This window comes from Mastacembelus armatus, chromosome 16 (assembly GCF_900324485.2).
Source record: "Mastacembelus armatus chromosome 16, fMasArm1.2, whole genome shotgun sequence".
Classification (NCBI taxonomy): Eukaryota; Metazoa; Chordata; class Actinopteri; order Synbranchiformes; family Mastacembelidae; genus Mastacembelus; species Mastacembelus armatus.
In genome coordinates this window covers 18,275,288-18,301,003 of record NC_046648.1, presented here as the reverse complement: position 1 = coordinate 18,301,003, position 25,716 = coordinate 18,275,288, and the positions used below count along the sequence as shown (strand labels likewise).

The window sequence follows — 25,716 nt, the reverse complement described above, 5'->3', positions numbered from 1 at the left end:
GGAAAGTGGAGGTGGATGGGGGAGGGATGAGAAAAGATTGGGACAGAAGAAGGGCAAGGAGGAATTGGTATAGGAGGGGGATACAAATACAAGAAGGGGGAAAGAAGCCAACAAGAGAGCCAAGAAAGAACAAAAAAAAAACATGGAGAAGTATGGAAGCAGGACCCAAACAGGTGCCCCAGGAGGAAAAAAGAAGATGCCAAAAGGCAATGAAAATAACAGAACAGATCAGGGGTAGAGAGTAGAAGGGAAAGTATCAAAGCAGATACTTGTGTTAATTATGAAGGTAGAGAGGAGGAAAATTGAGTTAAGTTACATTAGTAGAGGATTTGCACAAATAGGTAGATGTTCAAAAAGAAAAAAGGAAAAAAAATCATAAATAAAGAGAGAAAGTGAATGACTGATATATATGCATGACATCTGACATGCATATATTGGTTAAACAATGAAAGAGTATGCAACATATTCTGTAGACATGGTAGGACCAAGGTAGCCAATGCATTGCTTCAACACAACATATGTACCAAATGTTTTCAGTTAAGCAACTTCAACAGCCTCCTCCAACAGTCCTCCAGCTTAAAACAACTAAAACAATAATACATAATACAACTGACCTCAACAATCAAGCTAATTCCTAAGATAAGTCCTTCACAAGCAGGTTGAAATACTTAGCCATGTGCTTCTGTTATGGGTCCGCAAAGGAGCACAAGGCTCAGTGTGAGGTGGCTATGCATGAGTGTTGTTTGTTGAGTTTGTAAAAGTGTGATATGTGATCATTATAAGGCCTGAGGCATGTCCGTGACTCTGTCAAGGCGCTGACACCCACCTTGTCTTCCGTCTGTAAAAACACGGGACACCACAGTGTTACACACGCACCTTATATAACCGCCCCAGTAAAAACCAAAACATGCAGGTTAACACCTCAACAAAATAATCTAAACAAGTGTTGTTTAAACCACTGGCAGAGTAGCATGCCAAATACTATGCCAAAGCCCCTGGAATGAAACACACAGTGGGTTGTGTGTATGCGGAGACAAGCAGGACAAAGGACGGACCCTGACCACAACAAATGCAGACACCTTGAAAAGCACATGGGATAAGCAGCAAAGTAAGCTAGGAATGTAAAATTACACTTCACTTTTCACTTTTGACTATCATCTAAGCACTGAAGCACTTTAGAAACACTGAAGCTACAAGGCAAAGCTACTAAGCTCCACATTTTTTTAAGACTTTAGACAGTTTATTTTATTATTTTGGCAAAAATATCTGACTTAAATACCAAACCTGGGAGGAACACTTCAGCATGAAGACAGCCGTCCATAACCTGTGCTATATAACCATTAAAATTTCAAATATCTGAGCATGGATGTCACTACCAGTTATTGCCACTAGTACTTGAAAAAAAAAAAAAAAAAAAATAGATTTGCACAAAAAATATCATCAGTATGCAATAAAAACTACAATGGTACTCTGTAGTAAATGTTAGGAGATGCAGAGCAAGACACACACAAAGGAACACAATTAGGACAGAGTGTTACTGAGAGGAGACCACACGCTGGTGTGAGGAGGAAAAGGAGAAAGGGCATGAGGGAGAGGGAAGGCAAAGGATTGGAAGGGCAAACCGAGTCCGAGTTCACCTGGCGCGGGTCCTTTTCAAAACTGCTGGCTCTGTTAGCTAGCGGACAACGGGCAGCATGACAAAAGCTAGCACACAACAGGGACAGACTGCTGGGGGGAGTTTTACCATGCTCCCTCAGCAGGAGTGCGCAAGACAATTTTCACTTCGCTCTTGACCGTTGCTCGTTGGATCAGTAGACTGAACACCTCCCACGCAATCTAATCTATATATATTATATATAATCTCATTCCAATCTCTATTCCTGTAATGCCTTAAACTGTCTGACTACACCTTTAACTATAATCCGACCATCCTCCTCACCTGTCTTTTTCCACATTGTCCTCTGTAGGAATATCACTGGGTAAGATGGGCTCTCCGGCAGTCAGCCCACCTACCAGCACTACAGGGGACACATCACCCGCATCTGACTGGATGGGAGGTGGGCATGAGGGGCCTAGATGATTAGAAAAAGAAGGCAGAACAACAAATAAGGAGTTACATAGTGCAATCTTCTGCTGAAAACATTAGTTTGTGCTTTTATTCAGTAAATTAACAGATTTACTTTTATTCAGCAGTAATGGGTAAATAAATTCCATCTATTAACACAAGATGTTTAGATAACAATAATGTAAACCTAATTTAATTTAACTTTTCCCTTCAAATGCTTGAAAACCAAAAAGATTTGACTAATTCAACTAATTCAATGATAATAATAAAAAAAGAAACAACTACAAGAAAGACAGCACACCCTCCATTATTCTAGTCTTTAACTTCATTTTTAACATTCATTTTTTTGTTTGTCCTCTTTTATCTTTTTATCTCTCCTGCTAAGCTTTTTGAGACTGCGAGCCATCTCTTCATTTAGTGTTTGACCACGCAAACTTGCATTCATAACAAGCCAATGAACAGACTTAACCATCAATGTGTGAAGACTCGTTGCTGGTGGTGGTGTTGATGTTGTTGCCAGAGCCATCAATGATCTCAAGCACAGACAGGGAGGCTTGGCCTCCACTGGTAGCAGACTTCCTGATGGGGAGGGAAGGGGCAGCGGGTTCATTCAAGGAGCCTCTACTAGACGCTGGACCCTTACGCTCTTGATTCATTTTGTCCTTTTCCGCTGTTGAAGAGGGGGAAGGGTATGACAAGATTAACAGAGCTAAACGGTAGACAATCTCAGATGCACAAACACAACCCAATTGCACTCAAGTCAGTGAAAAATGGGAAAGAGACTTTGTGAAACAAGCAAACGGACAGGATGAGTATAGTGCAATCATGGCCTCTCAGTTAAATTAAAGGGTTAGTTTGATACAAAAAAACATCCACAACCCTACATTTGAAAAAAAAAAAAAAAAAATGTGTGCAATGTGCAAAGATTTCTTATGAATACAAACTATACTACACAACTAACTCCTCAAACCACCCTAACACATATAATCAACTAAACAATGCCCAAGCCACATCCTCTCCAGCTTTGATTTAGGACATGCAGACATGCTTATGAGTTGATTAGTAGGGATGTGACCACTCTACAGATACAAGGGAGTGGAACTCTGGTTGACTAGTACCTTCATTCTCCATTCTAGGTTTGACCTCAGCTGTAACAGGAAAAAAGGGCAGGACAACATATTCTCATATCCAGATCACTCATGGACATCAAGATGTAAATAAGATGTAAATATATAGGTATAAAACATAATTATCATGAATAATAAAATGTGTATATGTTGATTTAGAGGTTGTAAATACTTTCAAATATCACACTGGATTAAGAAATAATATTTAACATGGATCATGTCTGTTGTTTGATAAAACACAAAATCAGATACATACTGTTGCCTGCAATCCAGCTAGGGATGCCAGGAAACACCCCTCTGGGTTTTTGCTTTGCTGATTCATCCTTCCTATTCTGTAAAGATAACACAAGTAAAGAGTAAGTAAGAAGGTCATAATAAAAAAGAAGTCAAACCTGATGAGATCAGTGCAGTGCATTGGTCTCCCTAACAGGATAATGGTGTTTACCTTTACCAGTTGTCTCCTGAAGAAGCCTCCTTTGGGCTTCTTACTGTCAACTGTTCTGGTTTTAACTCCAAGGTGCTTCATGTAGAAGGCCACTGCTGTAAAGATGGATTGGCTATGGGAGAAGTTAGAGAAGTGTGTTAAATAAAATATTTCAATTCAGTGTTTTATTACTATTTAGTTGTTAAAAGTTCTGTTTTGCAGGAGTTTTTATTAAATAAATTCCACTTCAATTTTCTGATAAAGTTGAAGTAAAATGAATGTTATGTTATTTTGTCACAGTCCTTGGTACATTTCACATTAAAGGATGCAATGAGGTACAAAAATACTAGTGTCTGAACAGTCTCTGGTGACACAGATGCTTCTGAGCACTTGCAGAAAAAAAAAAAGGCTAGTACAAGGATGAAAAGAAGAATGGGCAGATGCAGACAAGGAAAGATGGAAGGTCTCCAGAAAGAGAGGAGGAGGAGTTGTTAAGAATGAGGAGGAGAAAAAACGTGACACCAAAATACAAAGGAGGAGCTGTGGAGAAAAAAAATTTGAAAAAGATACTAAGGGAGGAGTCTATGGGGATGAGCATACAACAAAAGCACAAGTGTCTCTCATCAGCACAGTTTTACAGAGAATACTGTCTGAATACACTAACGACTGAAGATAAATAACCTGAGTCACAGAGAGCCAGCACCCCTCAGAGAAAAGCATAAAAATCCAAGGTGTGCATGACAGGATTTAATCATTTATGTGCAACACAATCAAGAAGAGAAGAAAAAAAGTTTAAAGCCATACGTTTGGGCGTTGCCTCAAGATCAACTCAAGTGAAAGAAATCTTGTAATGAATATGCAAAAATCTTTTTTTAGCTCCAAGTGCACAAGTACCCACTCAGATTAGAACACACATGCAAATATTTGAAGTTATTAAAAAAAAACAAACAAAAAAAAAAAACTCACCATTTTTCCTCGTCTGAGACAATTGTGGGTCTGAAAGAAAGGAGAGACATGTCAGAAACATTCCTGCTGCAGTGAGAAAAGAAGCAGGGTTTACATCTAACTCACCTCTTTCTTTTAAGTAGCATTTTTTCTTTCTCTTGCTCGACTGATTACTAAATGTGTTTTGGGCCTGTGGAACCTAAATCGACCGAGCTTCTCCTGATCCAACTCAAAGCTGACTTTAATGTTATTGTGTTCAGAGCAGAAGCTATTGAACATATTCTAAAATTTGGAAAAATAAAATAAAAAAAACTGGAAAAAAAAAATCAAAAAAGTGAAAGATGCATCAAAAACGGCACCTCTGCCTGTTCTAACAATTTAAAAATAAACTTGCACTCTTGGATATTTGCATACAGTTCCAACTATTGTCTCCAGGCTGTCTGAACTAAATCACAAAAACTGCCTTCTCTGGTTTGCCTGTATGCCAAGGGAATCCACGGTCAGAAATGCTCCAGCACAGCAGAAATGTCTATTTAACCATGTTTTTGTCTGATGCAACATGCAGGCAAGACTGTGGAAATTGGACACTCATGTTTTACTATGAACATAAAGGATAGGAGGGGTTTCCCCAGGATTTCCCTGCAGAAGCCAATCAAATGGTCTGGCCGTCGTGTTCTCATCAGCAAAAAGACCAATGAGAAACAGATGGGGCGAGGTCACTATGTTGTGGTTGAGTGAGGAAGGGGGTGAAGAGGGTGACTGGGTGCAAGCCTGTGGGAGAATGTAAAAGTGAGGGGCATAGAGGGATGATTGTCAGGGGGCATGAATGGAGGGAGATGCTGAATAAACCGTTTGTATGTTGGGAATAGAGATCCAACTGTGTGACAGTAACTAAATGAGTCAAAAGCTGAATTACAGTGTGTCTGATGCAGTCTACTTTGCAAGCTGTTTGTGTCTTCTCCTCCGACAGCGTGGCAACATCCACAGGACGAGTGCTGCCTGTGCACAGTTCATCTCCTTTTATTCCTGTTATTCACTTTTTTCTCTCTTCTGACAAGATGAAGTTAGACAATCTTCTGCCCTCTCCCTGGCCTCCTCTGCTTCTCTGTCTGGCTCGCTTCTTGTAGAGGATAACACATTGCAGTTGGCTACAGGGTCAAGGATAGATTAACTTTCCCCTGTATCTATTGCTTTCTTTCTTTAACTGTGTCCAGGGCAGGAGCTATCCAGCATCGATAACCCTCTGGCCCTTTCTCTCCCGTTCCCTCTTCTGCTGTGTAACCCCCCCCTCCCTGGCTGGCAAAATGCCAGGGGAAAACCTTCCTGCCAGCGTGGCACTGCTGACTCCATCTTTTCCTCTCTGCCTCTTCATTTCCTTCTTGCTCTATTGTGTTCTCATCAAGTGCTCTAGTTCAGTGGGTTTGAATTTCTCCATCTCCTGCTCTACGTGCTTCTGTGCCCTTTGTTTTAGATTGGTTACGTGAACAGCCGATCTTGACTACACCTTCTACAGAGCTTTGTGTAAAGTGAAGTGCCAGCTTGTTTTGACTGACCAGTCATTTTCTCATCTTATTAACACAGATAAGCAAGTCATATACAGAACAAATAAGTATTTCCCCAACTGTCCAATTACTATTTGAAAGTTTTCTTTTAATAATATCTTTATGGTGACTATGTTGTTCAGTCTAATTTACCTGATCTTCATGGTTTGTCAGATGTGGTGGAAACCACAAACAGGAATGCACTGCAATTATTGTTTTGTTCAGATTATTCAAAGATCAGAGTGCTTATCCAGGTTTTTCTAACTGCCAGGTACCTAAAAAACACCTTTGCTTTGGGAACCCTGGGCACATGAAATGACACTTGCCATTTTGCTATAAAATTATAAACAATATACAGCCAGGGTCTACACAACTTTTCCTAATAGTGTTTATAAGAAGAAGAAAGAAACCCTCACTGTATCTCTGACATCTTGTCCAACAGGTTCTCGGCCACAGACTTCTCCTTCATCTCCATTGGTACACGGTCTGTGGGATAGTGGCTCTCCACATCAAGCAGTTCAGCCGCGTTGGGGGTCATACCCATCATCCTCTTTTGCCTATGCAAAACAAAGCAGGAAGAGGCAGAGGTTTAGCGCAATTATCAAATGTAATACTGGAAGCAGAGGACTGATACAGTATGTTCATGCATGTTTCCCCAGTTAAAGAGGTGCTGCTCACTGCACTATCATGAAATTAGCTATGCATAATTGTTCCAAGGCCTTTGGAAGTGGCTGCAGAACAGAATCATTCTGAATCCACAAAATAAACACATCCTCGTTATTTTCTCCATGATGTCCACAATTGCTTATTCATGTATTCTTATGTTTGCTTCTCTGAAAATAGTGCTCAGGAACGCACTGCTTTTTGGCAATTCAGGATGTCAGATCAGAAGAATAAAGTGCCAAAGAAAAAGCTCAATATAATCTTTTCATGTGTTCATCCTATTGCTTTTTTAATAGTTTCAGAGACAGCATGTGGATTTAAATGTGAAAGTGCCAGAATAAATCGTGAGTAATAGTTGCTGGCAGCAGCTGAGCAAGCAGAATCTAGTAGTAATGAATTACTTGACAATATGTTAATTATTCACATATTATAGTAAATGGTCAGTATTCTGCTTCCCACAGAATCAGAAACAAAGAATGTCATTTACACATGTTGCAAAGTGAGTTTGCTTTCATGACGACTGATCAGGTAATTTCACTGAACATTTACTGAACCTCAAACACAATCAAAGAACTTTATTTTGGCAGTTTATATACCTATATACAGCAGCTTGTATTTGCTTTTTCCTTTTTCAAAGCTAATTGAGTTGTCTTTTAACATATGTCCACCATGAGTCCTAAAGAAGAGTGATGTGACCAGGAACTGAGACAGATATTAATTTAAAAATGAAAGACTATGCTAGACTGTCTAAGTAGTATTTAGACTGAGGGATTCTAACCTGAAGTCATCCAGCTGTTTGGCCACTTCAGCAGCCTGCAGGCCCTGAACTTCTTGAGCATAACGTCTTTGGGTGTCCTCAGACAGCAGATCTGGACGGGTTCGGTCTTGGAGAGGCAGGACAGAAAAAGTGAATGACAGAGGTGAGTGGACATGGCAAAGAATTTATAATAATAATAACATAAAAATGAACTTACCCAATTCATAGGATATATTAGAGGGTACAAACACTCTCAGTATCTGTATTGTGGAGCAAAAACAAAATAGAGGGAAATTAGAATATAAGATGTAGAGGTTTCATAATCGAGTGGACTGACATTTCAAAACAAGTGAATTTTACTTCTTTCACTACTTCTACTTTTGATCTACATACTGTAGATAATAAAATAGAATAATAACTGACATGAATCCAAGTTAAGTAATGCACTACCTACACATTACCACAAGGGGTCATATTAACACTAGAAATAATAACTCAGCCCAGAGAACAAACAAGATATTCCATATGGGAGGTACATGGCTCTGTCACTGACATGAAAATAACCACATGGGCCAACGTCAAGTCAGTGGTTTGCAAAAGACATGAGGCTTAAAAAAAAAAAAAAAGGACACAAAGAGGATGATCCTTCCTAAAGGGCTTTCCCACGATCCCGACAGGAAGCTGCTGGGTCGGACATACAGACTCACTGACAGGAAGAAAATGCAGCATAAGATGCAACTGAAATGACAGGCGTATACAGTGAATGAGCTTTGAGGAGAAACAGGGAAGTGACAGAGGCCAGGTGTGCATGGAGAAGTGACAGAAAAAGACAGATGATGAAGGGTGCTGCTACTGAGCACACAGAGCCAACACACAGCTGTGCACTCACAAACAAACTACAGTACTCCTCTGCAGAGTCCGACTTATAGACTACAGCTGAGCAGCATATCAAATTCTTATTGATATGTGTGCAGGGGACTATGAGAAAAAAATATAATATTGATATTGCAGAGGCTGCTACATTTTTCTAAATAGATTTTTTATAATACATGCCACCAAACACTGAAAGAGTAAGTAAGTTGTGTCTAGCTGACAATTCCGTAAAACTAAAAATCTCAGAAAAACAAACAGAGCAATGAACCACAATAGTGTGATAAAGTGTATCATTATAGGACCAGTGGATGTGTTTTCAAAGCACAAAAGCAGGCAAACATAAATTTGATAAGTCACTATAAAGTACTGAGTCTAAAAAAATGCAGGGGAGGTCTTCACAGATGCAAAAACTTGTACCCAGCAGGAAAAGGAGCATCTCTCAACACAAACTCATATTAAACCGAACACTGAGCTAAAAGGATTAGAACTCATGAGGTCATCAGTCTAACCATGCATCCTTGGTGGCTACCACATATTCTTGCTTCTTGAGTGCATATTTAAAGCCAAATGCAGTAATAAAGTGTCTCGCTATTAGTGCGACATCCTTCTGAATTTCCCCCGTGGGAAACGAATAAAGTATCTATCTATCTATTCCATCTCTGCCTGCTATTGCAAGGTTTTGTGTTTTTGTAAGCACGCATTGCAAACTACACTATTATTCTGGTTTTACAACAAATAAAATTTGCTTACCCCTTATTTATGTTGATTTTACGTTTTTGTCACTGACTTAGGGTCATTGTGTAACAATCGGGTGCCTCAAACAGTATCTTCTTTTGAAAATGTTTACTACTTACTGCACCCTTGTCCAAGAAGGTGTTGTAGAACTCCACAAACTGCTTCTTTGTTTCTTTGGCACTGAGGGTCTTAAAGAGGTCAGCATGGAGGTAACACAGCTGAGAGAGGAAAGACACACAGAGAGGACTGGTGAGTGCTGACGAAGTTTAATAGACTTTATTGTCTGCTCTGTCTGTACAGCAATGCATAGCCATTTTTATAAACACAACTAAATAGTTCACATCAGTACTATAGGTCACATACGCACAGGATATACAAGATAAAAAAACCCTTGACAATTCTCAAACTTTTAGGTACGGGGGGGGAAAGGGAGATGGCGAGATTGTGGAAGGTATAATAGTACCTGAATGGGTCACAATGTCTGCATGCAGAACAAAGGGGAAAGGACAGGCATGCTTTAATATCAGCACTGAATTATGCAGTAACAACGCGTAAAGCTTTGTGATTTTCAAAGCGACAGGGTTTTAAATAAATACTGTAATGCTGCTGATGTTGTTTTCATAATTAATGACAGTTAGGCTCAATACACAATCTTTGTGTTTAATGTGGACTCTCACTGACCTCAAACACTTTATTTACAGGTAAATTATCTGACTGACCAGATGTATTTATTTTAATCTTTGTATCCCATAACTGGCTGTCTACAGGCCAAGTCTTTGGCACTACCCAGAAAACCTGTAGAGTAATGTTACAGTTTCAGTTTTAAAATAAGCGGTACAGATAAACTTAGTCAAAGAGGGACTTCTTTAGAACTCATTGCCCACCTTTCTATCCCTAATGGACGACTCATAACCAATATTAATGATATCCAAAATGATGAAAAGACCTAGTTTGTAATAATGACTGGAATGGACCAGATTTTATCACAATTATTATTTGTATAATTTCAAAATATTAACAAATTCCCATTTCAGATTTCCAGAACCTAACTTTATGTCCTAAAATTTGTTATTTTCTCAGGCTAACCTGCAAAATATTCAAATTCAATAATCAATGATTAACTTTCTGTTAAAAATCACCTACTGATTTTTTCAGTAGCAGTACACACTCACATACTGATGCGAACAAACCCAACACTTAGATTATCAGATCTCACCAGGGGAGCAGGGTCAAACTGTAGAATGACATGGTGCATGAAGACCAGCAGGTGGGTCGGCCTCTCCTTCAGCTGCTCAATGTTGTTAAAGAAGGTGCACTGGTCATCCGCCACCTTAGAGAGACAGGCAGGGAGAGGTGGAGATGATGAGAGGCAACATGCAAAGTGAGAGAGAAGACAAATGAAGACAGAAATAATGGGGGCCAAATAACTTTGTTGAGAGGTGAGAATTACATTCAGCTACTATGTGACACTCTTTTAATCACTCACATCATTCAGATCATTCTCAAAATCCTCATCCTCAGCACCGATGATGCTCATGGCTGGGTTAGAGCACTGAGCCCCTAACACGCCCTGCTATGGAGAGAGAGAGAGAGAGAGAGAGAGAGAGAGAGAGAGAGAGAGAGAGAGAGAGAGAGAAAACAAATTAGCAAACAGCTTTGAAGTGGTAGGCTATCTGAGCAGAGCCAGACATAAAACTAGATTAGAGTTTGGACAAAGTGAACTTTCCCAGTGAAAAATAACATCAAGCAGAAAGCAGGAAATGTCTCAGCATCTAATCCCGCCTCATGGAGAGAGAGACAGATGTGTCATAATGCTTATAGACACTGAAGTGAGCAGGACACCGTTCATATGAGCCAAGAGAGGCAAAGAGTAAAGAATAGAATAAACAGCATCAGCTACGACGGAAGCAAAAAATAGAAGTGACATAAAACATCACTTAAACCACAATATGGGGAACCGCAAAGCATTACAGTATATCAGTTTAGAAAAGCTGAGGCACTTGAGGATGAATGATAATTAATAATGAAGCCATTTTTAACCCAACACTTCAGAGTACTTAATTAATTAATTAATTAACGGTGTCAAGCACTGAAGTCTTTTCCCCCACATAACACACACTGCAAACTATCTGATGCTTGACCAAATGTTGTTTGTGGAAAATGTTTTTCAGCGCTGGGTTTGGTAATTCACCGAGAGCAAAACGTCGCTTTAGCTGCCACGATGTATAAATGTAAATAAAGTGCTCTGAAATTAAGGGTTTATGCCAATTCTTTCCTTTTAAATATATGAATGGGAAAAAATAAATAAATAAGTGACCACCTCACCTACACCCTTCACACCCCACACTACTTTCCCTGTGAGCATACACACCCAAAATACACAAACACACAGACCTTGTATTCAGTCATGTGAAGGCTGCAGACGCAGAGCCGCCACACACATCAAAACCAGCCAAAAGGTACATTGTACAACATTTACCACTGTCCACTGCTGTGGGGAGTACAGAGGACAGCGTTTAAACCGAGAGCCAAAAAGGTCTAAGGTGAGTCATAGTAATGAACGTGTGTTCAACGAACCTTGAGGAAAAGATAGTAAAGAGCATTTTTTACAGATTTCTTCAGGAACTGAACTTTAAATAATAATGCTGAACAATAGTATGGGGAGATCCTCATTCAACATGGGGATGGGTGATATGATGGTAGAAACATATCCCCTAACAGTGGCCACTTCCTGTAGCTACCTCAGATCAATCAATCTATTAGATCTATTACTGTGGCAATAATAAACTTCATTCACTCTATACATTTTAGAAAGCAAAAACACACACTCCTGTGTGGTTAATTAAATGGGGTCTCAACAAACATGTACTATATTTTGATATGTAGTCAGTACTGTATCTCTATGCATCTCTGACACAGACACACATATACAATATGCTCCTGGGATGGATGCTGGGATGCAGTAGTGTCAATCAGCATGCTTCTGTACATTGTTGCACACAGCATGCCTGATGTCGACTAATGCAGGTCATTAAAGCATTATTAAGCGGGAACTGAAACATATTTAGTGGTTAGAGTTTATCAGGAAATGCGAGTGTGTACTCAACCACTGTTTGATTCATGGACAAAGGACAGTGTACATGTACAGTGGTAGGTAGGTGGGTGGGTGGACAAATGCTTTGAGGTGAAGGTAAGGTGAGAGGCAGAGAAAGAGACAGACGGAGACGGTGACCGACAGAGAAAGACTGACACAGAGAATGTGTTCATTCATGGCCAAAACCAGTGGGCTGAGGGCTGAGAAAGGCTTGTGTTGGAGCGGCATGCGTAGGAGGGGTTAGCTAAACAGAGGCGCAGGCCTGTCAGGGCCATGAAAACACATCTGCATGGACATACACACTCACAGGACACACACACACGCACAACCACACACACCCCGACTCTTTTCACACGTACACAACCAGGCGATGAGCTAAGCTGAAACGCCAAAGCCACCTTACCACGACTATAACACAGTTGTCTCCATGACAGCAACATAAACAACTCTGACTGAGGCAGCACTAGCAGATCTACCCATTTTCTGGTAGGAAGATAAAAGGCGTTCAGTGAAAACATCAACTCTATTTTGGCACAGAGCAGAAACTTTCTGATCAGAAGTAGCTCCAGTAGGTCCTACACAATGTCTTCCACTTGTGTTCACGTCATTATCATTCCAATATTTTGGTTGTGAATACGTTGTCATATTATTTAGACACAACATGCTCACTTTAATAAAGTGAAAATGTGGCTGGTAGGCCTGTGTTTGCTTACAGACAGAGACAGGCCCATCATAAAGCTGCCACAACATTCTCACAATTTCTGTGGAGAGCAGGAGTCTAAACAGTTGCTCCAGAATCTCCCAACTTTTCATTATCAATCAATCTGCTGCTAATTTTCTGTCCAGTTAATTGTTTGCTCAATGGCTGAGAATAATGGAAGATGCCTTAAATACCTTAAAACCTTTTTTGAAGATAAAAAAATATTCACTTTAATATCATGCAAGACCAAAAAAGGAGCAGATCCTCGCATTTAGGAACATCTTTGTTCAAATAAGTAGCTGCAAATAAATAACTTATTCTCATGCCCTGTGGACAATCTGAATTTGTTTTTTTTTTCTCCACATAATTTATTGAGGTTTATCCCTTTGTCACCTGCTGTATGTGGTTCAGTGTGGGCGTCAACCAACTGAAATGTCAACATTAAAAAATTGAATAAAACTAATGATTATTTTCATCAGTGAAAATGATCCTTTCAAATCAAATGCTAGTCCAAAACTCTAAAACATTCAATTTACCATAAGGCAGAACCAAGAAAAACAGTAATATCTTGCATTTTATAATCTGGAACCAGCAAATGTTTGTTGTTTTTGCTTGAAAATGACTTCATTAATTGAATTAATCAATTATCAATATTTTTTGATGAATTTTGTGAATGTGGTGACAGTGATGGATTTAGGTAAACTCTTAGACTTCAATTTAGAAGAAGATGCTTGTAAAACCTTGAGGGAATCTGACTCTTATATATACGTTGCTGCACTAGTGATGACAGTGTTCCAGCCTCCTCATTACGTGGAGATGCTGAATCCATTTTCTTGTTATAGTTATGTGTTGGCTGACGCTGGAGTAAGTGTGATGCAAGTTCATATTGTGAGAGAAACTGAAGTAATCATGGGGAAGCTAGTTGAGAGAGAAATAGGGAAGGTCAACTCCACTCTGAATTTAAAGTGCATGGGTTCACAGAGAGGCAGGAGTTGGAGCCTCCTCTGTCCGGAAGGAGCCAAGTGGCGCATTCCAGCATATGGCACAGTTCAGACAACAGATGGAGACAGTCTGAGTTGCAGCAATAACCAGAACCTCTTCCCCTCACCTCTGTTAGTACATTATAGCTGGTGTAACCTCCAAATTGTGGGGGTCCTTCCTGGCTGATACAGATGTGGAAAAAGACCAGGAGTATACAGCATTTGGACAGACGGTCCCAGAAGTACAAAGATCAGCTCGGGTGCTCCTGAGAGTGGGCAGCTGCCCCCCACCCAAACCTCCTCCCCTCCCTTCCATCACATTCCAGTACTAACTAAGTGTCAGGTGGCATCAATCTAATGATAGCCATCAAGCGTACGTGCCTTTGTGTGTGTGTGTGGGTTAAGATGGAGCACGTACGAGGGAGGGGGCCGTTCCAGTGTGATTGTGGGGAGCTGCTGGTGAAACTGTGAGTGTGTGTGTGTGTGTGTGTGTGTGTGTGTGTGTGCATGTGTGTTCTCTGACAGCTGCTCTTTACGCAGCATTCCTCTGCACCCCTGTCCAGGATCTAATACATAAACAATCAAAATAAACAGCACCTGTTTCATCATTCTGACAAAACAGCGACGGCCACCATGGCACTAAGAGGTTACACGCTGCAGCCAAATAATAACTGAATCACTGTTACATCAGTTCTTATACAACAACTAGCTGTTTTTGTGCAACCCTTCTTTACTGAACTGAGGCAGCCACACTGTGACATCAAGGGGAGGGAGGGCACACCTGTCAGTCAAACTCCTGCAATAATGTGACAGCGACTGTCGGAGAGGAGTGTGATAAGGATAGGGTAGCTAGAGCTGGGCCAGGACCGGGCAGGACAGGAGAGGACAATCTGTAGTCAATACAGTATCACATAATGTACAGTAAGAAGACACTTAAATTGCATAATCTTAAAAATGTTAGAATCATGTAGAGCAAAGTCAGACTTCTTGACTGAATGTGTTCTTATAAACAATGATAGCAAAGATCATGAGGGGAAGTATATGTGAACCATATGGTATGTTCTCTCCATAGGAAAACAATGCCTCAGGCCAGGGGGGTGAGATTCTGCTGTTGATCACTGCAGCCAAGTGAGAGCAAGCAACCAAGTGAAAAGGAAAAATCTGTACTGGAGCTGCACTTCACAATTGCTAAATGCACCTGGCCATCGAATTCATTGTATAAGAGTGGGGCACTGGTCACTCCTTAGACTATGTCACAATAGGCCGTGTCCTGTCCTCTATATGCTATGAAGGCATTGTTCAAAAATAGCAGCTAATGGCTATAGCTGGCTGTGTTTGTACTGCTGTTTATCTGGCTCTCTCATCAGGCCACAACCTCATTAGCAGTGACTTGGGTATTCCTACGCGTCTGCTAGCACGACTGCTTCTCGACTCCACCAGCGGCCGCTCCCTGAGGCGCCGTAGCAAAGAAGAAGAAGGAAAAAAAAACAAAAAACAAAAAAAACTGGGAGAGTGGAAGAAGATGACAAATGGGGAGGCATACAGGCAGGAAGTGGGTGTAATTTCCTTAGGAAGCTATCAGAGCCATTTCCTGCATGACCTATCAGATGAAAAGAGAGAGAAGGAAAGAGAAAATGTGACAGAGGAGAGAGGAGACAGTGAGAAAAGACGAAAAAACGACAGCCCACAAGTATTTCCGTCTGAAACCTGACAGAAAAAAAAAAAAAGCTGCATCAAACAAAACCTCCTGTGCTACTTGTCTAAGTTCACATGGGAACCTGAAAAGGAAGTTACTGCACAGCGTGAGCGAAACCCGGTGATGAACAAATGAGGAACAGAGAGCTAATGTGATAAGAGCCTGGGCAGGAGAGGTGTGGTGGGGGGGGGGGGGGTCTAAAACTGCCGCAGTTATGTGCATTTGTTTAACCATGTTGTTCTAAACGTTTAACTATCCAGTTTACTTACAGCTCTGTTTCTGACTTTTCCAGACCTGCATTGCTTTCATAACCTTCTATGACCTCTATGCCTTCTAAACATGACTGTGGCTGCAGGTTTTAGCCCATATGGGCCCTACAGACTAAACAGAGAAAAAAAAATAGGAAGGAGTCTAGTGGGAGGAGGTGAGGCAGTGTGGAGAAGAAATTAAAAGAGCGAATGCACTGCAGCAGGAAATGAAGAACAAGGCGGCAACGGTGGAAAAAAAAAAATCAGGCAATGGAAACATTTAAGTGTGAGAAACTCTGGAAATTCTAACAAGCACATAAGCATCTAGAAATGTGTTAGCTCACAGCTACAACCTGTACAAGTGCACCTAAAACACAACATACAAAAACAAGCACATACACACCAGATGCTTCTAACCTTGACCAAATGCTTTTGGCTGCAGCTGGCTGATGAGGAGCTAGCACCTCAGTAAAAACAGACCCACAGTTATCTCAGACAATAACATGCGCTCAGCCTTATATTTAACACACAGCATCCTGTCAAACAAAGATTATGTGACTATATGGTGTACACGTGTACAAATAAGCCTAAATGTACATACAAAGAATGTGTGTGTGTGTATGTGTGTGTGTGTGTGTGTGTGGCAGCAGGGTTCAAACAGGACCAGAGGTGTAAAATGCCAACTCGGTGTAATAAAGGAAAAGCTATGGGCCCCAGTTATGTGTTTCCACACCAATGGAGATAAATAAGAACATAGGCCCCTAAAATAAAAATAAATAAATTGCTTCTCATACCCAAACAAAACACAAGTTACAGTGAATAACAATGATTAGAGCATCAGATTTCTTTAAATGTAAACTAAAATTTGCAGGATTACTATTGCAACAACACATCATCTGTTTCATGACGGTCTAAACCCAGTTCACATTCCCTGTAACTGTTCCTCTTTAAATGTTTGACTTAAAAATCATTTGTGACCTGAAAGAAAAATGAAGCCAAATAATCAAATAAACAAATGCTCTGCTGACTTTATACATGAGGTTTAAAATATGGATCACAGGGGTATGACTGAGTCTATGGAACCAGTAGAAATAGTAGAAAACCTTAATGATGCGTTATTGGGGTGATGTCAGATTTGGCCTGAGACTTTAAATTTCTAACAAAAAGTCTGCCTCACAAAACAGGGGTTGAGTGTTTCAAAGACACTGGTATTTACCAAAAATAGAAGATCTAATGAAAAATGCCATCAATTGTATTTTGGGAAGCTTAGGTTCCAGTGACTCAACACCAGGGTATGTCAAGATTATGTCTTGCAACATAATCAGTGGATTAGTCCTTTTAAAGGCAACAAGTGAGGCTTATAGACAATACCTGCACTTCAGATTCTTCTTCCAACACCAACCTGATGAAAGACATCATTTTACATGGATGAGACTAATAAGACAGTGACTGAATGTCTGCATGTTGGATCAGCAAGGTAAAAAGCTAACAGAACAGTGGTCTGAAAAAAAAGCAACAAAACACACAGGGCAAAGTTATTCTAAGAGTCTTGACGCCTCACTGACAGTAATTAAAAAACAGAGGGGAAGGTACACAGACATAGTGATGATAGCGTGGCAGTGCAGAGTTGGTGTACAAGGAAAGTGATGTCAAAGTATGAGTGAGAGAGGGAGTGGTCCGCCTGTGGTGAAAGTGTCAGAACCTGCCCTCAAACATTTTCCCTCCTCTTTTTCACTACCACATCCTCCTGTCTTCAACCATCCCATCTTTCTGTACATTTCATCTTACTACTCTGTATGTTTCGTTTCACCGTCACTGTCTCTCTCTCTCTCAGCCTGCCTTCCCTCCTCTCCTCCACCTTAAAATAAAGCAGCTCCAAGACAACCGGTGCATTCATGGCCGGCAGACAAAGTCCAATTATGTAATTTGACAACCATTACGTAGTGGCTAAAATAAGATTAGGGCCAATAGTACTAGGAAAACACAGCCAGCCAGGTCTTCATTGCTTCACAGGATCCTAGCTTACATGTTGTTCCAGTTTTTTAGGGACAAATCCAAACCCATGAATACAGCTGGGTTTCTGGGTCCTTGATGGTATTTTACTTGGACACAATCGCTGCAGAGAATCACCGACCTTCTTTTCATATGATTTCAGTTGAGTAGACATTTATCTCAGAGGTTTTTAACAATACTGAAATGCCCCCCGCCCTCCGAATCTTCAGCGGAAAGGTGACGTTAACAAAGGCACCACCTCAAGTAACCAGCCACTGCTGAACAGCCGCCCTTCCCCACACACACAGCCATGTATTTTCACAAAGGCAAAAAAAAAAACAAAACAAAAACAAAAAAAAACACACCTCTTCATTTCCCCTTTTCCCTTTGCCTCTCCCTGGGGAAAAAGTAAGCTTCATTCTTCTGCTACAACAGATTGCCAACCCAAGCCAAGACCCACCCTCTCTCTCGCCATGTCCCCATATAGAGGTCACTGGCTTTATGGAAACATTTGATAGGCCGGGGCCAATCGACTGGCATGGATTGGCAGCCCACAGTGAACCTCCAGCTCGGCCTAACCACTTCCATGTGTGAGTGTGTATGAGAGAGTGTGTGTTTGCCTGTGTTTGTGTGGATGAAGCAGTAATTGCTAAGGCCAAACACAGAAACTTCTGATTAGCATTTGGGACAAGACGTGCTTCACATTCATTCACAAGTATGCTATGTGAATTTGTGTATCCACAGTTGCAGCTGTTAACCTTTTAAACTCCAGTAGGACGCCCTCAGCTCCTTTCCCCCCACTATCCCCTTCTCGACACGCTACGTTGCAGTCCTTTAATAAACCAGGACACATGGTATTTCTGTAAGCTCTGTTGTTTTCAGTGTTACCACATGTGTTCATGTTTGTTAACTACAATGACAAATCAAGGTGGGAAAGCGTGACAATGAGGATGAGGGCATCCTAGCAGAGTTTAACAGGTTAAGATAATACCAAACAAAGCAGCAATAACAAAGCTCATGTTGAATATTTCTGGAAGGAATTTAGTCTGCCTAGAATCAAAGCTTCTAAGGCTAACATTGCCAAAAATGCCTCTGTGCTTGCACACAAGCACACCTTGGTTCATGATCCTAACTTTATGCCAATGGTGTGCAATCCCCGAAATGTAACATTCTCTCTCTCTCCCTCTCTCTCTCTCAGGATGGACCTATTAATAAAGCATTAAGGGATAATTCCATACTTATCCCAGAGAGTACTCTGGACTGATAACAATCGATGTTTTACCTCAAATTTAAATGCATATCTGCAATCAAATAATCATTCTTAATTTGGTTAGCTAACACACAAGGCAAGGTAAACAACGGAGCTGATAACTTCCATATTTGAGGGTCTACAGCCAAAGAGTGCTCCACTGATTTTACATTGTGTTTTTATAACACAGCAGTCGTGTACACATCGACTAGTGCTGCATACAGACAGAAATGCATAAAAAGTGGCAATACAATGGACATCTCCACTGGAGAATCACAGCTCCTTTTCACTTCATAAGCAACATTTCAGATGCATGACAGACAGTTTAAAAATGATGTCAGTGATACTGTCTCTTTCATTTCATGCACTCTGTTTCCTTATCAAAATCTACATTGCCCACAATGCTCCTCAATCACAAACAGTTCATGCAGACGTTGAATTATGTTTTGCTGGTAGCACTGTACTTCCCAATACCTGTAAACAGCCTGAAGCCTAAAATGTGCGTCACATGGTGTGTGGCTGCATAAAACTAAAGAGGTGAACTAAATGATCCGTTATTGGATCGAAAGAAAGAAATCTGGACCAACTTTGTTCTGTGATCAATCATTTGAAAGTCATTTTAATGGAATCATTTTAAATATTCACTGTACTGAAGTACTACTCTGGTAAAATTAATATGTTTGGGCTTTAAACTGCCTGTTGGACATAACAGGCAATTCATTAATTTAATTAAAACAAATTTCCTACAATTTAAGACAAAAAAAAAAAAAATTAAAATGCCACAGTTGCCAAGACAGGACATACAAATCTGGTGCATTTTTTTGATGGAAAAATTTGTTATTCAAAAAAGAAAGCATGTGTACCAATAATGCACCACCAAACAACAGTTACAGTAAAAAATTCTGAGTAAACTTTAGCGGTGGAAACTAGACACAGTGGTATTGGGTTTAATCTTGACATTTAATCTTAATCCATTCAAAATGAGAATGGAAATTATGAGTTATCCTTTAGCTGCATTCATTATCATGCATCTGTATATGTATTATAATATAACAAATACAAGATTCCTTTTTGTTTGTAAAGGTCTGAGGGCTAACGTACAGTTGGCACACTCGCAAAGAGAACTTTTCACCCCACGTACCCTCCAGCTCTAAGTCCTTAAGAGTAAACATATTCTATGGAGTCTAGTCTTGCTTTTTCCACTCTGAACCTTAAATGAAAGAGCTCATTCTCCGTTTCCTCTCCCTCTCTCGCTCAGCTTTCCAGCCGTCCCTCTGGCTCACACCCGGACAGATGGATGTAACTCTTTCCATTTTCTACCTTTTTTTTTTTCTTTTAAACAGTGTGAGGAACAGTCTGCCTCAGCCTAGGTTATACTTGAACAAAATCCTCTTATCATGAAGTGTGAGAGCATATGCACACTTACAATGACTGGCTGCATTCATTCTGGCCCCTGAAGAGGTCATTCAGTTGTGGGGGGATGTCACCGTTGCACACACATGACTCACATGTCTCTCACATGTGCACACACGCACGCACGCACGCACACACACACACACACACCGCGAGCAGGGAGCCTTGCCTAGTTTGGCTCCAGTGTGTGAAACAGTCCTGACTGACAGCGCAGAGAGGACAGAGATTGGCAGGTGAATACCCCGAGCTCTTTCCTTTAAGATAAAATACCTTTGAGCTGGATTAAATTATAAGTCATTCTCCTGTGAAGGAGCTGATACCAGGTGGCCACTGAACCATGGTAACTTTAAAATTAACAGTCTGAAATTAACTCATGAAAAGAAATGTTTTGTCTGTGTTAAAGGAGTCTGTCAGCTCAGTCAAGGGGCACAACAAGTCAGTACAAATCAGTATTATGGGATTCTGTTTGGCTGCACTGCTACAATAATATTATCTCACATTCTTAAAGGGCAGTTCCACCAATTACACATATACAGACCTGTTTATTCATTACGGGGAAGTAACACCTGACTAGTGAAAACAGTTTCCTTCTATAGCTCTGGAGGGGACTTTCAAAAGTCTTGCAAAATATCCATGTGAGGTCAGGGTGAACTCATCTTTTGTTTGGTGAATACAAATATATAACAGAAAACCTTTATACATGTAAAAATTACAGTTTTGTCACATGACATCTTTCATTGATGACACAAAATAATAGGAATCAATAAGTGCCCAAATGTTTAATTGAGACCTCCTTGAAGAGTGACAGTGAAACAGCATGCACAACACCAACTGGTCTGAAACCAAAGCAGCTAAATGGAATTCAGACAGCATTACTAGTGTTATTTACACCTGTGCATTTCCTGCAGTGATGGTGAATTGGGCAATTGTTATCCGTCTTAGTGTTGTCTGTTATTGCTCCTCTGTAAAAGAGATTTTCAATCTCAACATAACTTAGATAAACTGGTGAAATAAAGCATTATCTGATAATTCAATTATGACCCCTTTTATAGATAAAATAACCAGTTTTAAGATTAATCCGGGTGTTAATTTAGTAAATACCAAATCAAGGTAGACCATCACACTCATCTTGCTCACTTATGTACAACAGTAACTGCGAATGAACAGAAACACCAAAGGGGTTTCCTCTCTATTCTCTACACGACATATTGGGCCTGCAACAAATGATTATTTTCATTATTAATCATTTTCGCAACTGATCAATGAAATCCGTGGTCCATGCTGTACGTTCAGGTGCAGTTGCGTCGCAGGAGCACCTTCCTACCTTTCTGTGCACACCCAACCACGCAAACTTTGGTAACTTCACCCAACTCCACCTCACCCCCTGAGCTCATTCAGGAGGAATCGGTAGATTTCTCTGCTGACCCGCGGAGTGAAGAGGAGCAGCTCAGTTCTCTCTGTCTCTCATTATCTGCTGCCTGTGCGTCAATCTCACTGCAGCCAGAGAAGAATACCTGTGTTAGCTTTGAAGTCCGAGCCTGACTACTGTAAATTATTAGCTTGCCTTCAACACAGCTTCAGGCCCTTAGGACACCCTCTGGCTGTTCCACTGCGGGTGCCATTACCTGCCATTCCAGTTGTTGGGTATCTCTCATGGAGGCTAACAACAACTATTACACCCCACAATCGCGCTGACTGAGTTTACTTTCCTATCCGTGGTGGATGTGGGTGTGCCTATAACAACAGACAGAGTCAAAGACAAGCAGAGAGACAGCAGCACAACCATTCAGATTAAATAGCCGACATTCCTTTAAAAGGAAGAGAAGGTAGCCTTTGGGCTTCAGACAGGTCTGCACTTGTTAAATGAGGAGAGAGAGAGAGGGAGAGGGAGATGACAAGTGCAGTCCTCCTCTAGTTTAGCAGAGCGTAACAGGAAGTGGCAGGGCCTGCTTGACATAAGGCCTCTGGGGTGCAGCGGCTGACTGGGAACGCATCACGGTCTCCAAAAACCACCAGCTGCAACGCCTTGAACACACACAGCACTGGATGACAATTAGTAAATCTAATCGTTGTTACCATTAAGTGGATTTCTAAGTTTGCTTAGACGGAGCTCATGCATGTGGACGAAAACCACAGAGCCGTTAAAGTCATATTGACACAAATAAGACGAACTGGCCTGACAGCCTGTCAGAGAATTTTTAAAAAAAAACAAGCTGCTGTTCTGATTAATGAAAATTTGAAGGTTTACTGGCAAGCACAACCCACACTGTTCCAGCCTCCTATCTTGAGTTAATGACTGCACTGAGATAATGAAGCAGCACTAGATGTACAGTAATTGCAGTTTCCTGTGAGTGCAGGAAACCCTTGCCTTTGCTGCAACTGCAAGATCCTCCTCTGTTTTACAAGGCCAAACCATCATGGCTAATCCATTATACCCAGACACTAATAAATGAACAGTGTGCACTGAACCCCCCCCCCCCCCCCCCCCCCAAACCCCACCAACCACCCCAACCACCCCAACCACCCTTTCCTCTGTACATGGTGCGATCTGGCCTGAGAGTGGTATAGAGAAGGAAAACAGGGAGGGAGTCAAACTGTGCAGCAAGACTGTAAACTCCTTTCATGTTGTGCAAAAACAATGTTGACAAATAAATAAGAGGGAATCAAAGGGCTCGAGCTGGCCATGATTACCTAAGCCTGTAATCACATTGTTAAGAGCCTCTGTTTCAAGTGGACAGAGCTGAAAACAAGAAACAATTTCAGAGGAAAGCAAACACACAGGTTCATGTTGTATAGCTGCATCTTTGCTTGCGAGGAACAACCGCTGCGCTCCTGTGACACATTTCACAGAAAAACAGTCTCGCAAAGAAGATAAAAATACATAAAATTTCACAAGGTCACCGGCTATAAACTCCCCCGACTGACTACCAATGACACAGAATAACTCCCTGCGCGAATATTAAAGTGATTTGTTGTTTGGGATAAGACCTGAACGCGTCCAGTCGTAAAATCCTGCACGGCTTTGCCAGAAAATACGCACGGTCCAAACTCTGCTACCTTAGGTCGTTATAACCATAGAACTGCGACTCCTTCGCTTCTGACACATAATTCAAGTTGCATAAAAGAGCCACATTTTATTCTTACATTTACTAACGAAAAATTCAGGTAGAACCAATGTCGGCTCTCGTTTTTTTTTATTATTATTATTATTTTTATTTATTTTAAACTAAAGCGGACCAGATGTCGTGCAGCCAGCCGAGCGCTGCATTCCTCTGTTCGGGCTGGATAAGCCATTTGTCTCGGCAAAACACCTCCACGGCCACTTTTAATCAACCAGGCAGATACACAAAAGTTCAAACTGTTAGTAATATGCTGCAACATAGCGGTACATTGTGTACTCACCCGTAAATACAGAGAAAACGACAGTCGAAGCGCCTGATAGCTTTCCTGTCTGAAAGTTGCCGAGTGTCAGTGGAGGAAAAAAAAAAAAAAAAAAAAAAAAAACTCTGATCGCGGAAGTACAAGTAGAAACGCACGGGGTGATCAGCAGGCTGCGATTAAAAAGTAACGATTTGCTGCTTCCAAATTACCGACTTCAATGTTTCTGGTATCACTTAAAATACGGTGATAATGTAAGTGGTTGCTTATGAGTGTTGCACGTCTCGACTGTCAATTAATAAACACTTTAAAATGGACTGTTTCCGCACGGTGTTACATAGTAACCCGTCCCCAGCCCCCAGAGTGTTTTACAAGTAACCCATGTTGTTTGATTAGTACTATTTAGGTTTGATTATTGCTAAAAAACAAACAAACATATTTTTCTTATCATGTGTAGCGCCTGGTACTCCTGCAGCAAACAGAAAAATACTTTTCTTTCTAAATCGATCAATTATTTGCTCCTGAACCATCAGCTGCAGCTTAAACAATGAATTATTTTAGATGTATCTTTATTTCACAGCCAGAAATATGCTCATAAATGAATTTCACACACTGTGGTGAAGCCAGTCTGAAGAGATTACAGCTGTTTCAGCAACATAAAGAACATCTGTTGTGAAATGAAGGCGGCTGTTTGCAGAGTGGGTTGCCAGATCAAACTTTCCTGCTTGGTCACTGCCAGTTTCACTTCTCCAAACAGCGTCACTGCGCCACCCTGTGGACGCACATAGACTCGACCTAGGCCCCTCAAACACAGATTATACTGACCTGAGGAGTTAACACGTAGACTACTTTCTGACTCATATGGCCAAATAAAAGCACACACATGTCCTTGTCTTGTAAGTAAAACCCTAAGGAACAGAACAGACACTGACAAGTTTCAAATTTCATACTTGGAAACTAACTATTTCACCTCAAGGTCAATTTAATAGCTGTTCTGGAGTTGTCAATCATATTGCATGACCCTCGTCACTGAATTGTAGAGCAGAATTTATTCTGAGCTTTTTCCATGCCTATAAAGTCTTCATTTCTTGGGGATTTTGCTTCAGCAGCGTCTATAGATATTCTTAGTTTACTTATTCTTATTGGCCAATATTACCACCTCTTTATTTTTGTGCTTTGCTCATTGAAACAGCAGAATACAAACATATATTTTGCTTTTCTTTGTCATCTTCTATCTGATAATTCTGTGAACACTTTTGTTAATCTGATTAAGCAGGAACAAAGTCTGGGCTGTTTCAACAGAAATTCATATTAACTTGATACGATCAAATCATATTTCTCAATTTTAATTCTTCATTTCCTCACAATGTGGCCTTATCGTAAGCAAGTGCAAATTATTGGAGGGTATCACACGGAATTAGATCACCAACCCTGAGCGCAGTGCAGTCCTTTCTTAGTAATAATTGTTTCTGCAGCCAAAGATAAAGAGAACTGAGAAACATCAACTAGTTGAAGTTCATTAGATATTAGCAGCAACACTGGAATTACAGATTTTTTTTTACAATACATTTAAAATCACCAACTCAAAAATGTAGTTAATTTCAAATACATAAATATACCATGATGTTAAAAAGAATGTGCTTCTGCTTTAGCCACGTCTGCTATTTGGCTTAATAGTAACTGAATATGTGATTTTAAAAAACTGAAATTAATTTTAAAAAATGGTTATTAAAGCCCACCTTAGTTTTCATTTCTCAAAGTGACACAATGAATCAATTCCACAAACTCACAATCAACAACAATCCACTATCCAGAATAATGTTTATTGCTTTTGAA

General features: G+C 40.6%; 1 protein-coding gene across 6 annotated transcripts in view; it reads right to left on the bottom strand.

Annotated features, from left to right (window-relative positions):
• arhgef1 (Rho guanine nucleotide exchange factor (GEF) 1) overlaps positions 1-23,997 on the bottom strand; it is a 34,962-nt gene extending 10,965 nt beyond the window's left edge. For 2 of the 6 annotated variants that reach the window (XM_026316590.1, XM_026316592.1), the window contains exons 1-13: positions 23,905-23,997; positions 10,617-10,703; positions 10,347-10,460; positions 9,250-9,348; positions 7,740-7,782; positions 7,544-7,649; positions 6,519-6,659; positions 4,583-4,612; positions 3,638-3,749; positions 3,449-3,524; positions 3,184-3,213; positions 2,535-2,735; positions 1,940-2,072 (exon numbers count right to left, since the gene is read on the bottom strand). In XM_026316590.1, coding sequence (XP_026172375.1) covers positions 1,940-2,072; positions 2,535-2,735; positions 3,184-3,213; positions 3,449-3,524; positions 3,638-3,749; positions 4,583-4,612; positions 6,519-6,659; positions 7,544-7,649; positions 7,740-7,782; positions 9,250-9,348; positions 10,347-10,460; positions 10,617-10,667 — 1,136 coding nt within the window. In that variant the 5' untranslated portion in view covers positions 10,668-10,703; positions 23,905-23,997. Of the gene's footprint in view, positions 1-826; positions 839-1,939; positions 2,073-2,534; positions 2,736-3,183; positions 3,214-3,448; positions 3,525-3,637; positions 3,750-4,582; positions 4,613-4,687; positions 5,092-6,518; positions 6,660-7,543; positions 7,650-7,739; positions 7,783-9,249; positions 9,349-10,346; positions 10,461-10,616; positions 10,704-23,904 lie in introns of those variants that run through there. The other 4 variants (XM_026316588.1, XM_026316589.1, XM_026316591.1 and 1 more) reach the window with 4 other exon arrangements.
• Between the last annotated feature and the right edge of the window lie 1,719 nt (positions 23,998-25,716).